General features: G+C 49.2%; 1 protein-coding gene across 2 annotated transcripts in view; it reads left to right on the forward strand.

Annotated features, from left to right (window-relative positions):
- Positions 1-14,985, forward strand: part of rgs3a (regulator of G protein signaling 3a) — a 325,379-nt gene that overhangs the window by 112,594 nt on the left and 197,800 nt on the right. For both annotated transcript variants that reach the window (XM_038781674.1, XM_038781675.1), the window contains one exon: positions 6,835-6,895. In XM_038781674.1, the coding sequence (XP_038637602.1) occupies positions 6,835-6,895 (61 nt within the window). The remainder of the gene's footprint in view (positions 1-6,834; positions 6,896-14,985) is intronic.

Consider the following 14,985-nt stretch of genomic DNA (forward strand, 5'->3'; position numbering starts at 1 on the left):
CACTACACCCGGTCAGATGCTTTTTCTGCGTCCATCGCTGTTACCACCTCCGCCTCCCCTCCCTCTGAGGGCATCATAATAATATTCAAAAGTCTCCGGACATTGGTATTGAGTTGCCTGCCTTTAACAAACCCAGTCTGGTATTCCTCTATCACCCCTGGGACGCAATCCTCAATTCTTGTGGCCAGAATCTGAGCTAGCAATTTAGCATCCACGTTTAAAAGCAAAATCGGCCTGTATGTCCTTCCTTCGTTTAAGAATGAGTGAGATCAAGGCCTGTGACATTGTTGGGGGAGGGTTCCTTTCTCTCTAGCCTCATTGAAGGCCCTCATCAGGAATAAGCTCAATATTTCCGAAAATTTCTTATAGAATTCTACCTGGTAACCGTCCGGCCCTGGGGCTTTACCCGATTGCATGCCCTCTATACCCTTGACAATCTCGGCTAACTTCTATCTAATTCCCAAGCCCCACCTTTTCTATCTCGCCTCACTCTCATACATATATATATATATATATATATATATATACACACACACGTATACACAGCCAACACACAGGTAAAGAGTGGTGGAGAGGAAGGAATATAATGATAAAAAACAAAAAATATTCAGATGGATATTTTCCAGTCAGTTCCTTTCTCCAGTTTTGGCCCCCAGTTGGATGTTATATTTTCCTTTAGTTTGTAATGGTCTTCACTGTAGACTCGCAGAGACAGCAGGCAGCCAGCAGCCTAGAGAGAGAGAAAGAGGAAGAAAATATAGCTTCTTACTTCAAAGGACTCGATCTGGATTCTCTAGTAGCCAAAGCCGAAATCGCGTTCGATGACCGGCCGGAGAATCCAAATTTCTAACAAAATAGAGGGTGCCGCCTCTTTCGCGATGCTCCGCCCCCTCCATAACGGCAGCCACGTATCGACGGCCTCAGGACATTGCCTAAGGCCCGTCCGCCAATGCTCCGCCCCCGACCGGCCGTGTTCCTGATGACTTGGGTCTCTCTTGATCTCACCCGCCAGGAACTCAGCGTGGTGGCTGTGGACTCAGTCCAGCGCCGCCATAGTCGGGAGAGGGCCGATACGCGGGCAGTGGGGGACATTATTCGGACTGGGGGCACTGTGGGGGGTGGTCCGGGGTGGGTGAGCCGGCCAATGGGGGGACTATTTTATGGGCCGGGTCCACAAGCAGCGGCCGCTATCTTGCATGGCGTGGGTGCTGCAGTCCGCCGCCGTGCGCATGCACAATCATGGACCCGGCAATTCTTCGGGGCATATCGGCAACTAGAGCCGGGTGCTCTACGCTGCTGGCATGCTAGCTCCCAGAAAAACGGGGAATCGGTGGCCGTTGTGCGCCAGTCTTACTGGCGTAAAACAACACCGTTCCCACTCCGGCTTGGGGACATAGCCCCAGAATCGGAGAATACAGCCCCTCATGTCTTCTGCTGGGTTCCTTCTCAAAAACCCCACCTGGCAGGAACCAATCGTTCTCTCTTGCCAGGTAGAACATTGCTCCTGGCCAACTCATTGACCACCAGCCAGCCAATCAAACCGAATCCATTCAATCTGCTGGGTACCAGAAAGACTGGGATTTCCATTCAAAATACAAAACTTGAGGACATATTGTTCCAGTTATCAACTCTCCGACCACACATTAGTCTGCTCTTCCTATCTCTGCACTCAAGTACAAGGCACCTTGACTAATCTGGAGATTACGATGGTTGGGGTCATGTTTGCTAGTCTCCTTCCTGGTTCTACAAAATCTGCCTTCAGCACCTCATCTCTTTTTAATTATGCTATTGGTACAACTTCTGACTGTTCACACTTTCTTCTCTGTGCAGTCACTCAGTGACGTCCTTGACCCTGGCAGCAGGGTGTCAACATTTTATCCTGATTTACATCCGCGGTCATAGAAATATCTGTCTGTTCACCTAACTATGGAATTGTCCATTACAATTGCTTTCCCAATCTTCCTGTAGGTTATCTATTTCGATAAATCAGCATTAAGCTGCCATGGGTGGAATACAGTTTATTACTGCTCTGTAGAAATGTGGAAAGATTGTGAAGTGCAATTCCTACCCTCCAACGAGAAGTGGTCAAGTTAGCACTGACAACTATGGGCATCTGTAGTTAGATCATAAGACATAGGATCAGAATTAGATCATTCAACCATCGAGTCTTCTCTGCCATTCAATCATGGCTAATATGTTTCTCATCCCCATTCTCCTGCCTTCTCCCCATAACCACTGACCCCCTTATTAATCAGGAACATATCTATCTCTGTCTGAAAGACACCCAATCATTTGGACTCCACAGTCTTCTGGTGCAATGAGTTCCACAGATTCACCACCCTCTGGCTGAAGAAATTCCTTCTTACCTCAGTTTTAAAGGATCGTCCCTTCAGTCTGAGGCTGAGGCCTCTCAGTATCAGATGAGATGAGATGCCCCCCTCATCCTTCTGAGGTCCAACAAGTACAGACCCAGAGTCCTCAACCACTCCTCAGATGACAAGCTCTTCATTCCAGGGATCATTCTGGTGAACCTCCTCTGGACCCTTTCCAAGGCCAGTACATCCTTCCTTAGATATGGAGCCTAAAACTACTCACATTACTCTAAATGAGGTCTGACCTGAGCCTCATATAGCCTTAGAAGTACATCCCTGCTCTTGCTTTTGGGCAGCATGGTAGCACAAGTGGCTAGCACTGTGGCTTCACAGCGCCCGGGTCCCAGGTTCGATTCCCCGCTGGGTCACTGTCTGTGCAGAGTCTGCACGTTCTCTCCGTGTCTGCGTGGGTTTCCTCCGGGTGCTCCGGTTTCTTCTCACAGTCCAAAGACGTGCAGGTTAGGTGGATTAGCCATGTTAAATTGCCCTTAATGTCCAAAAATATTAGGAGGGGTTATTGGGTTACGGGGATAGGGTGGAAGTGAGGGCTTAAGTGGGTCGGTGCAGACTCTATGGGCCGAATGGCCTCCTTCTGCACTGTATAGTCTATGTTCTATGTTCTTGTTCTATTCTAGCCTTCTCGACATGAACGCGACATTGCATTTGCCTTCCTAACCGCCAACTGAATCTGCACGTTAACCGTAAGAGAATCTTGAACTCCTAAGTCCCTTTGTGCTTACGATTTCCTAAGCCGTTTCCCATTTAGAAAATAGCCTATGACTCCAGTCTTCCTACCGAAGTGCATAACCTCATACCTTTCCACATTGATTTCCATCTGTCACATCTTTGCCAACTCTCCTAGCCTGTCAAGTCCTTCTGCAGCCCCCTTGCTCCCTCAATACTACTTCTGCATATCTTTGTATCATCTGAAAACTTAGCAACTGTGCCCTCAGTTCTTCAAGTTATTGCTGTTCTTTGTGGAACTGTCCACTATGCAAAGCAGTGTCTATCTTTTCTAGCTGACTTCATTTGGAAAGATTTATACACTTTCAGCCTTTAGCCTGAGGACTTATTTCAGCTGACTATCAGAGCATAAAGGTATTCTTTAAGTAAACAAACATATTTTTGCACATGGAAATCAATATTATGTTAAGTCTAGCCCACCAAATGACAAATTAAAAGTAACTGTTTTCCTAATGTCAGAATCCCTGTTACGATTATGTTAGTTAGGTTAACCACAGAAACTTACCAGAGTTAATCTACTTACTGTTGGCAGATCAGAATGCTGTTCTGTTATAATTTACAAAATTTCATGAAAGTAGATTTTATTTTTATTCATTCAAGATATGTGGGCTTCACTGGCTAGGCCAGCATTTATTGCCCTCCTTAATTATCCTTGAGAAGGCTGTGGTTAGCTGTCTTATTGAATCGCTGTTGTCCATGTGGTGTAGGTAGACCCACAGTACAGTTAGGGAGGGACTTCCAGAATTTTGACCCAGCGACCCTGAAGGAACGCCGATATATTCCCAAGTCGGGATGGTGAGCGACATGGAGGGGAACCTCCAGGTTGTGGTGGTATTCCCGTATATCTGCTTCCCTTGTCCTTCCAGATGGTAGTGGTCATGGGTTTGGAATGTGCTGTCTAAGGAACCTTGGTGAGTTCCTGCAATGCATCTTGTATGTAGTACACACTGCTGCTACTGTGTGTTGCTGCTGGAGGGAGCAAATCTTTGTGGATGGGTGCAACACAAATGGGCTGCTTTGTCCTGGATTGGGTCAAGTTTCTTGAGAAATGCTGGAGGTACATTCATCTGGCAGTGGGGGGAGTATTCCATCACACTCCTTACTTGTGCCTTGTGGATTATGGACAGGCTTTAAGGACTCATGACGTAAGTTATTTGCCTCAGAATTCCCAACCTTTGACCTGCTCTTGTAGTCATAGTATATATGGCTAGTCCAATTATGTTTCTGGTCAGTGGTAACTTCCAAGATGTTGACTGTGGGAATTCAGTGATAGTAATACCATTGAATATGAAGGGGTGATGGTTAGACTCTCTTTTAATGGAGATGGTCATAGTCCTTTTGTGCGAGGTGTGACTCCAATGAGTAGATAGGGAGGGATTCTCTGGTCGTGTCCGCCCGGCGACCAGAGAATCCCACCTGAGGTCAATGGACTTCTCCATTGTCAGCGTATTGCCCGTGGCATTCTTGTGGCGGACGGGGCGGAAGAATCCAGCCCATTGACTCCAGTTTTGCTAGGGCTCCTTAATGCCACACTCAGTCAAATGTGGCTTTGATGTCAAGGGCAATCACTCTAACCTCACTTCTGGAGTTCAGTTCTTTAGCCCATGTTTGAACCAAGGCAGCAATGAGGTTAGGCGATGTTGGTCGTTCTGGGTGAGTGTGCGTAACACTCAATTTGGCTCTGTTTCTTTACTTAGCTCTGGAGTCGCCAGGTATCGTTAAGACACCGCCACAAGGTCAAGGTGAAGTTCAAAGCAATAAAACCATACACCAATTAGTAAGTCCAAACAACTGAGTTTATTATAATACAATTATAATAACTACCCATGCACACGCTAAAAGGATTAAACTTATTCCTACCGCTAAATAAACTAATACTTATCTCGAAGGAACTGCCGGGTCAGGGAACAAGGCCTCTTGCTCTGCTCTGGTTTGCAGACTTCAGGTTGGTACAGGTTAAAAAGGGGTCAGGAGTGTCTATCTCTGGTGGCGATCGTTGTGAGGCACTTACTTGCTGGCGGCTGCTGTCCGAACCCTCTCCTCTCTCTCGTTCAAGGTCTTCTTGGCAAAATCTGGTCGAGTGGCTGGTCCACGGAGGAGTGCTATTCAAAGAGAGAGGATGGCTGGAGGAGAAGGAGGAGGGCTGGATCAGAAGACTGAACCATGTGTGGGACCTGTCTTTTATAGGTCCCAGGGGATCCGCGTCCCTTTGGGCGGACTCCCTTACCTGCTTGGAATCAATTGGGTCTCTTCCCAATCGATATGTTTGAATCCCCCCAATACTGAGGCAGTTCCTTAGCTACTGGGCGGGCCTTCAGGCTCTTTGTTTTCGAACCCCGCTGGTGCCGGGGTGTCTGGTGTCCTATACAATGTTGCAGTTGCTTCCCCAATTGTGTCCATTGTCTCTGGAATCGTTCCATTAACATGCTAATTACTCCGGTGATTGCCTCATTAGTATGCAGAACGTTCGTTTCGGTGCTGTCTGCTTTCTTAGCAGACAGAATCCGCACCTGCTAGGGGCAGCCTGCTGGGGCTGCAAACATTGCCCATTTTATCCTGTATGCTCTGCGTTCCTCCATTTGGATTCAGGGAATGGCCAACTTCGGTGGCTACAGCGATGAGTAGCCCTGGTGTAACACAAACTTAGCATCCATGAGCAAGTTACTGCAAAGCAATTACTGCTTGATAGCACTGTTGATGACCTCTTCCATCACTAAGTGAAGATCACGAGTCGACTGATGAGGTAGTAATTGGCCGGATTGGAGGACTTTGCAGGATCGACAGATAGAACATAGAACAGTACAGCACAGAACAGGCCCTTCGGCCCTCAATGTTGTGCCGAGCCATGATCACCATACTCAAACCCACGTATCCATGTGAGTTGATGCCTGGTTTCTGGTCTCATCGCTTTGAAACATGGGGTGGGATTCTCTGGCCGCGCCCTCCCGGCGACCGGAAAATCCCGCCTGAGGTCGATGGACCTTTACATGGTCTGCGGCCCGCCTGTGGCAATCTTGCGGCAGGCGAGGCGGAACAATCCAGCCCATTGTTTTAGTGGTTTGATTCAATTCAGTGGCTTGCTGGACCACTTCAGAGGAAATTTAAAAGTTATCCATTTTAATAAGGACACGGGGAATCCAGACCGAGTAAAAATAAGAACAAAGTTTTATTTACAAACGATATATATGCACTTCCCGGTAGACCCCTGCTGGGTTCCTTTCTGGTTGGTGCCTTACTGGCTAACCTTATATACACTGGGTAATTGAGATAACCTGCCCCTCTCGGTGGAGCTCGTATTCTGCAAGGAGCATAGGGAAGACTAGCATTTCCACCCCGTATGACATCCATATTATTGTGGGCCTGAAGTCACCTGTAGGCCTCGCATGTAGACCAGACCCGGGAAGGGCGGTAGATTTTCTTCCCTAAAGGACATTAATCAACCAGATGGGTTTTTACGATAATCGGCAATGGTTTCATGGTCATCATTAGATTTTTAAGTCCAGATTTTTTAATTGAATTCAAATTCTACCATCTGCCATGGCGCCACCCCATCCCCTCACTTAATCACCTGCTGAATTAAAGTGAGGAAAAGAATAACTGTGAATATGTAAACAAAGCTTAAAAGGGTGAAAATTGCTTTGTTTCCTTAAAATATTTACAGTTAATGTTTCACTAATAATTCATATCACTGATGGAATTCCCATAACTTTATTTACAGATGCAGTGAGCTACTTGGATGTATGAGCTTTGGAGTCAAGTCGCTGCTTTCATTGGATAAGGTAAGTAATTTAGTATGAAGTTAGAACACGTCTGTTTTCACTTCATTCTGGAAGCAAAACAACATCAAAAGCCTCATGAACCATGACTTACCACCGTAAGTCATGCGTAAAATAACTGGTTTGTTCAAAAATGATCCAATTTTGTATCCAGCTTGCTAGATCTCATGGGCTTTTATTTTTTTAGCCAGCCTGTCATGTGGGACCTTGTCAAAATCCTTGCTAAAATCCATCTCAACTGCACTACCTTCTTCAATCCTCCTTGTTACTTCCTCAAAATATTCAATAAATTAGTCAGACATAGCCTTCCCGTAACAAATCCATGCTGACTATTATTGATTAATCAGTGCCTTTCTAAGTGACAGTTTATCCTGTCTCTCAGACTTGATTGTAGTAATGTTCCCACTAATGAGGTTAGACTGACTGGCCTATAATTATTCAATCTATCCCTTCCTCCAATTTTAAACAAAGGTACAACATTAGCAGACCTTCACTCCTCTGGCACCACAGGTATATCCAGTGAGGAATGGAAAATGATAGCCAGACCTGCTATTTCCTCTCTGGTATTTTTTAACCAGCCTGCTGTACATATTCTTAACTAGACTCTGCACCATCTTCCTCATTTGTGAAGACAGACTCAAAATACTTGTAAAGTACCATACCCATAACTTCTGCCTCAGTAAAAGCAAATTACTGCGGATGCTGGAATCTGAAACGAAAGAGAAAATGCTGGAAAATCTCAGTAGGTCTGGCAGCATCTATAGGGAGAGAAAAGAGCTAACGTTTCGAATCCAATGATCAAAGAGTCAAAGACCCTGGGCGTGATTCTCCGCTCCCCAGGCCGGGTGGGAGAATCGCGGGAGGGCCGCTCTGGCACCCCCCGTGATTCTCCCACCCTCCCATGCCGCTCGGAGAATCGCGGGTCACCGTTTTTCACGGCGACCCGCGATTCTCCGGCCTGGATGGGCCGAGCGGCCTGCCGTTCCCGACCTGTTCACGCCGGCGGCAACCACACCTGGTCGCTGCCGGCGTGAACAGTGCGCGACAGGTGAGTTCAGGGCCTGTGGGGGGCGGAGAGGGGATTGAGCACCACGGCCGTGCTCGGGTGGGGACTGGCCCGCGATCGGTGCCCACCGATCGTCGGGCCGGCGTCTCCAAGAGACGCACTCATTCCCCTCCGCCGCCCCGCAAGATCTAGCCGCCACATCTTGCGGGGCAGCGGAAGGGAAGACGGCAACCGCGCATTCGCAGGTTGGAGTGGCCAATCTGCGTATGCGCGGCTGATGTCATTAAGCGCCGCCGGCTGCGTCATTCTCGGCGCGCCGCCTTGACGCCAGCGTCAAGGCCCGGCGGCCGAGTTTGACGAAACGCCGCTCCTAGCCCCCCGGAGGTGAATAGGGGCGAGGAGCGGCCTCCGACACCGTCGTGAAACACTCCGGGTTTCACGACGGCGTCGGCCGTTGCGGAGAATTCCACCCCCTTTGGCTTCCCAATTTTCTTTTTGATTTCACCCCTCCAATCTCCATATTTCTTTTGGCTCTGTAGTATTCTGGTCTTGGTGTCCTCTTCTGCCTTATCTTACCCCGTGAGCTCCTTGACATCCAGGGTGTTCTATATTTGGCCACTCCACCCTTTTTCTTTGTGGGAGCGTGTTTACTCTAAACCTGTTGAATCTCCCCTTTGAATACATCCCACTTGTTTGATACTGATTTACTTTCAAGTAGTTGTTTCCAGTCCACTTTTGCTCAATATTTTATCAGTTTAGCAAAATTAGCCTTATTCCAAAAATGTTTAACTCTTGTTCTATAATTGTCCTTCTCCATAATTTCATAGAATTTACAGTACAGAAGGAGGCCATTCGGCCCATCGAGTCTGTGCCGGCTCCTGGAAAGAGCACCCTACCCAAGGTTAACACTTCCACCCTATCCCCATAACCCAGTAACCCCACTCAATACTAAGGGCAATTTTGGACACTAAGGGCAATTTATCATGGCCAATCCACCTAACCTGCACATCTTTGGACTGTGGGAGGAAACCGGAGCACCCGGAGGAAACCCACGCGCACACGGGGAGGATGTGCAGACTCCACACAGACAGTGACCCAAGCCGGAATCGAACCTGGGACCCTGGAGCTGTGAAGCGTTTGTGCTATCCACAATGCCACCGTGCTGCCCTAATTCTGTTTTAAAATACTGAATTATGATCACTACCACCAAAATACTGCCATTCCTTCGACCTGCAGAGTCATTACCTGAAATTAAATCCAGAACCCCCTCTTGTTGTACTTGCTACATACTGTCCAAGAAATGTTCTCCTGAATGCACTTTTAAGAATTCTGTTCTCTCCTTTCCTTTTGCACTAAACTTAGTCCAATTAATATTGGGGTAGTGAAAATCCTCTACAGTTACTGCCCTATTGTTTTGCACTTCCCAGAGATTTGTCTACATATTTGCTCTTCAAACACCCTCTGACTATTTGGGTACACTCCCAGCATTGTGACTCCTTTTTGTTCCTTCGTTCAAACCTTGTGGCCTCAGTTGATGATCCTTCTGACATATTGTGATGAATGGTTACTGTACCCTTAACACCATGTAGGTGATGTCCCTTTAAGACCGGGTTTGGAACCCTGGGGGACTCCGCCTCCGGCTCCGTCCACTAGGGAGCCATATATAAGGTGACGCCCGGTCGGCGGCACTCAGTAAGCACACGTCTCGACAACTGGCTAGTTCTCTGCTTATTAAAGCCTTCATTTACCATTCCACACTCTCGTGTCGTTATTGTGGGTACTAGAATTTAATAAACAGATTACGTTAGGATGGACGCCAGTCTCAAGCCAGAAAAGCCCAACCTGGAAGCGCGGACACCAGAGGCCAAATAAATTTTTAAGTACTGGCTCCGCTGCTTCAAGGCCTACCTGGAATCCTCGGAAACTCCCGTCCTAGGGCCTTGCGAGCTGCGCCTACCCCACCCCCAGGTGAGCCATAGAATCTCCGCCATGATTGAGAAGGCGATCACTTACGACGAGGCGATCGAGGTCCTGCAAAAGCGTTTCATCAAACCCATAAATGAGGTACATGCACGGCACCTGCTATCTACCTGCCGGCAGCACTCGGAGAAACGCTAGATGAGTACGTGGAAAATCTCACCGCGTTCACCAGGAACTGCAACCAGCAGGACGTGACGGGGGAAGTCCACATGAACCTGCACATCCGAGACGCGTTCGTGTCCGGCATCCGTTCGACCTATATCAGGCAGCGACTCCTCGAAAATGGAGCTAAAGACCTTCAGGCGGTAACGCTCGCCACCTCACTGGAAGTGGCCCGCCAACCTAGGCACGTACCCCGCGGACCCTGCGAGCCCCCTTCGGACTTCCCCAGACTCGGCCATGCCCCGCCCAGACCGGGGTCACACCGTGCCATTTCTGTGGGCAGGGCCGGCATCCACATCAATGCTGCCCAGCCCGCTCCGCCTTCTGCAGCGACTGCGGAAAGAAGGGACATTTCGCGAGGGTCTGCCTGGCCAGGCTCAAGGCCCAGAAACAAAAAGATCACCAGACCCGAAAATCGAGCTCACAGGCCCGCAGGCCCCACAACGCGGCCGGACATGCCCCTTTCTGACGCGTCATCGGCCTCGTGCGAGTCATGGGGGTGGAGAGCTTTATCCACGCAGAAACGGTAAGGCGCTACTCCTTGCGCACCTATCTCGCCTCCCAAACTATAGCCCTCGCCTCCGAGTCCCTCTCGGTCCAAATCAAGGGGTATTTTATTGCGGATCTCGCGATCCAGGGCGCCGAATACGCTCGTTTTGAGCTCTATATCCTCCCTCACCTCTGCGCCCCCCTGCTGCTCAGTCTGGATTTCCACTGAAGCCTGACCCTGAAGTTTGGCGGACCCTTGCCCCCCGTCACGGTATGCAGCCTTGCAACACTGAAAGGTGAACCCCCCTCACTATTCGCGAACCTTACCCCCGACTGTAAGCCTGTCGCCACCAGGAGCCGGCAGTACTGTGCCCAAGATATGACTTTTATCAAGTCAGAGGTCCAGCGTTTCCTGGAAGAGGGGGTCATCGAGGCTAGCAACAGCCCCTGGAGATCACAAGTGGTGGTAGTACGGTATGGGGAAAAGAAATGGATGGTCGTGGACTACAGCCAGACCGTAAACCGCTTTACGCAACTCGATGCGTACCCCCTTCCCCGCATAGCAGAGATGGTCAATCGGTTCGCTCAATATCATGTATTCTCCACTGTCTACCTCAAATCCGCCTACCACCAGCTCCCTATCCGACCAAAAAAGACCGCCCCTATACTGCTTTCGAAGCAGCCGGCCGGCTCTTCCACTTCCTCAGGGTCCCCTTCGGTGTCACAAATGGGGTCTCCATCTTCCAGAGGGCGATGGACCAACTGGTGGACCAGTACGGCCTCTGGGCTACTTATCCATACTTGGACACCATCTGCGGCCATGATCAGCAGGACCATGACGCGAACCTTCAAAAGTTCCTCCAGACAGCCCGGGCCCTCAACCTGACTGACAACAAGGGAAAATGCGTTTTCGACACAACCCGACTAGCCATCCTCGGCTACCTCGTGGAAAACGGTGTCCTAGGTCCCAACCCTGACTGCATGCGCCCCCTTAAGGAACTTCCCCGTAGCCTCAAGGCACTCAAACGGTGCTTGGAGCTTTTCTCCTATTACGCCCAGTGGGTCCCAAGATATGCGGACAAAGCCCGCCCACTCATAAAGACCACGACATTTCCCCTGAAGGCTGAGACCCGGTCGGCTTCAGTCGCATCAAGGCCGACATCATCAAGGCCGCTATTGAGCGATGCATCAGACATCGCCCTGGCTGCTACCCTCAACCAGGCAGGCAGGCCAGTAGCATTATTCTCCCGGACCCTCACCGCCTCCAAGATTCGGCTCTCCACAGTCGAAAAGGAGGCACAGCCATTGTGGAGGCTGTGCGGCACTGGAGGCACTACCTAGCCGGTAGGAGGTTCATCCTCGTTACCGACCAACGGTCGGTAGCCTTCATGTTTGATAACGCACAACGGGGCAAAATTAAAAATGATATCTTGAAGTGGAGGATCGAACTCTCCACCTACACGTACGATATCAAGTATCGTCCTGGGGAGCTCAACGAGCCCCCAGATGCCTTACGGGACGTGCGCCAACGCGCAGGAGGATTGCCTGCAGGCTATCCACGATGACCTCTGTCACCCGGGGGTTACCCGGCTCACCCACTTTATCAAATCCTGCAACCTACCTTACTCCACCAAGGAGGTCAAGGCCATGACCAGGGCTTGCCAGATCTGCGCGGTGTGCAAACCGCACATCCACCGGCCAGACAAGGCTCGCCTTATAAAGGCCTCGGGGCCCTTTGAGCGACTAAGCGTGGACTTCAAAGGCCCCCTTCCATCCACCAACCGCAATATCTACTTCCTAACCATCATCGATGAGTTCTCCCGCTTCCCATTCGCCGTTCCCTGCCCCGACATGACCTCGGCCACCGTAATGAAGGCACTGCACAGCATCTTCACTCTGTTTGATTTTCCCGCCTATATCCACAGCGACCGGGTTACATCATTCATGAGCGATGAGCTGCGTCGGTATCTGCTCAGCAAGGGCATCGCCTCGAGCAGAACGACCAGTTATAACCTGCGGGGAAACGGGCAGGTGGAGAGGGAGAACGCAACAGTTTGGAAGGCTGTCCTACTGGCCCTACGGTCGAGAAGTTTCCCAACCACCCGCTGGCAGGAGGTCATACCCGATGCCCTCCATGCCATTAGGTTGCTCCTCTGCACGGCCACGAATGAGACCCCTCACAACCGCTTGTTTGTCTGGCAGCCGCTGGTTCCCCCACTACTGACGCCCCCCCTCGCGGTTTCCCTACGGGGCTTGGCACCCGCTTGTTCCCCCACTGATGCCCCTTGGGACCACCACCCCATCGGTAGACACCCACCGCCCACCCCACCCCCTCCTCTCTCCCACCCCCCTCCACACTCCCCGCCAGCGCCGGCACCTCCGCCCCTGACCCCCTACCCCGACGAAAGCTCCGACCACCGTGCTCCCGGATGTACCCCCACCAATGACGTCCGTGTCCGCTGCACCACCGCCCAAGCAGAGAAGGTCGACGAGGACGATCAGGCCGCCAAAAAGAATAGACATGTGATTCCACGTCACCCCCGATGGACTTTGCGTTTTTTTTTAAACAGGGGGTGAATTGATGAATGGTTACTGTACCCTTAACACCATGTAGGTGATGCCCCTTTAAGACCGGGTTTGGAACCCTGGGGGACTCCGTCTCCAGCTCCGCTCACCAGAGAGCCGTATATAAGGTGACGCCCTGTAGGCGGCACTCAGTAAACACACGTCTCAGTAACTGGCTAGTTCTCTGCTTATTAAAGCCTTCATTTACCGTTCCACACTCTTGTGTCGTTATTGAGGGTACTACACATGTCATCCTTTCTCAAAGGCATAATTGCTTGTTTACCAAAATGACCACCCAACCTTCTTTTTATCCTTCTCTTTTACTTGTCTGAAAACCCTGTAACCTGGAAGTTGAGCTGCCATTCCTGTCCCGTTCTGTGTGGCACACTAGCTAATCGCCATATAAATGACAGTAGACGCCAGAGGCACCTGCACAACACAGTTTGGTGCATTTCCAAGAAACAACAATGAACAAATAATGTAAAAGATCACGGGCAGGATTCTCCATTGGCGTCAGAAACGGGGAATCCGGCACCACATTTTCTATTATTGGAGTGTGTTTCGCAGAGGTGGCTGGCCATTACTCCTATTTTATGCACCTCCCACAGCTGGAAACCCCCAGTGGCGGAACTGGAAGATCCCAACAGCGGGAACGACTGAAAAATTCCGGCCATTGTCACCCTGGTATTTATTTTTCCTGCATTGAGCAGGTGCCCAATATTAGAAGGCAATGGGTAATACATAAGGGAACTTTTAATGCCTACACCTGGAACTAAATGAAGCAGTCTTTTTTATTATTGGAATTTAACAGCAGTCATATTGCCTGCTGGGGAGGCTGTTTTGTATTTTAAGTTATTGCACCAACAGCTAATGGCTATCTTCACCTCTCTACCTTCTCCGGCTGTAATGGGCTGCCAAGAATAGGTAGGAATATCACCAAGAGGTTGTTTAATAACAAAATACTGAGCAGAGGCAGAGGTTCTCCAGCAGCATTTAGGTGGGCTTCTCTTCCTGTAATATTTTGGGTGCCATTGGCTGATGTGAAAGGAACATGGATCAGAAAGAATTTTTTTTTTAAATCTTTGTCACGAGTAGGCTTACATTAACATTGCAATGATGTTACTGTGAAAATCCCCTAGTCGCCACATTCCGGCGCCTGTTTGGGTACACAGAGGGAGAATTCAGAATGTCCAAATGACCCAACAGCACGTCTTTCGGGACTTATGGGAGGAAATCGGAGTACCGGGAGAAAACACATGCAGACACAGGGAGAACGTGCAGACTCCGCACAGACAGTGACCCAAGCTGGGAATCGAACCTGGGACCCTGGTGCTGTGAAGCAACAGTGCTGCCCAATTGTGGGAGAAGAGGAATTCTACCAAATTGTTCATGTTGGTGATATTGTGATTTTAAACCTGGTGCTTGATTCTTGACAAATTTAATAGTTGATACGGAGATCAATATGATATAGTAACATGACATAGTAAAATGGAAGAAAATGAGAATGTTTGTGCACTTATGAAGGTTTATAGTTGGCAAGAATCTGTGTTAGATAATGCATTATTTTCTCTGATGAGCAAAAAAGAAACTTCCTCCTGAATCAAGACTTTGCAAATCTGGCCATTAAATATAAATTCAGCGCCCAAGGCACCCTTTCTTTGAGATTGTTTCTCTTAATCTTGTCAAAAGAGAGAAAACTTGAGTGAATTGTTAGTTATGATAAGCGTGTTTTTGGACTTTATTTTGAGCTATATTAATTTAGAGTCATCTGACTTGGAATCATAGTTAATTGATCAGATGTTGAACCTTCTTTGCAGAAAAAGTGGCAGAGTTCACGATGTTTTATAAAGCTTCAATGTAATATTTGTGTGGGAAAAAAAAATCATTTTTC

This window comes from Scyliorhinus canicula, chromosome 21 (genome assembly GCF_902713615.1).
Source record: "Scyliorhinus canicula chromosome 21, sScyCan1.1, whole genome shotgun sequence".
NCBI classification, from domain to species: domain Eukaryota; kingdom Metazoa; phylum Chordata; class Chondrichthyes; order Carcharhiniformes; family Scyliorhinidae; genus Scyliorhinus; species Scyliorhinus canicula.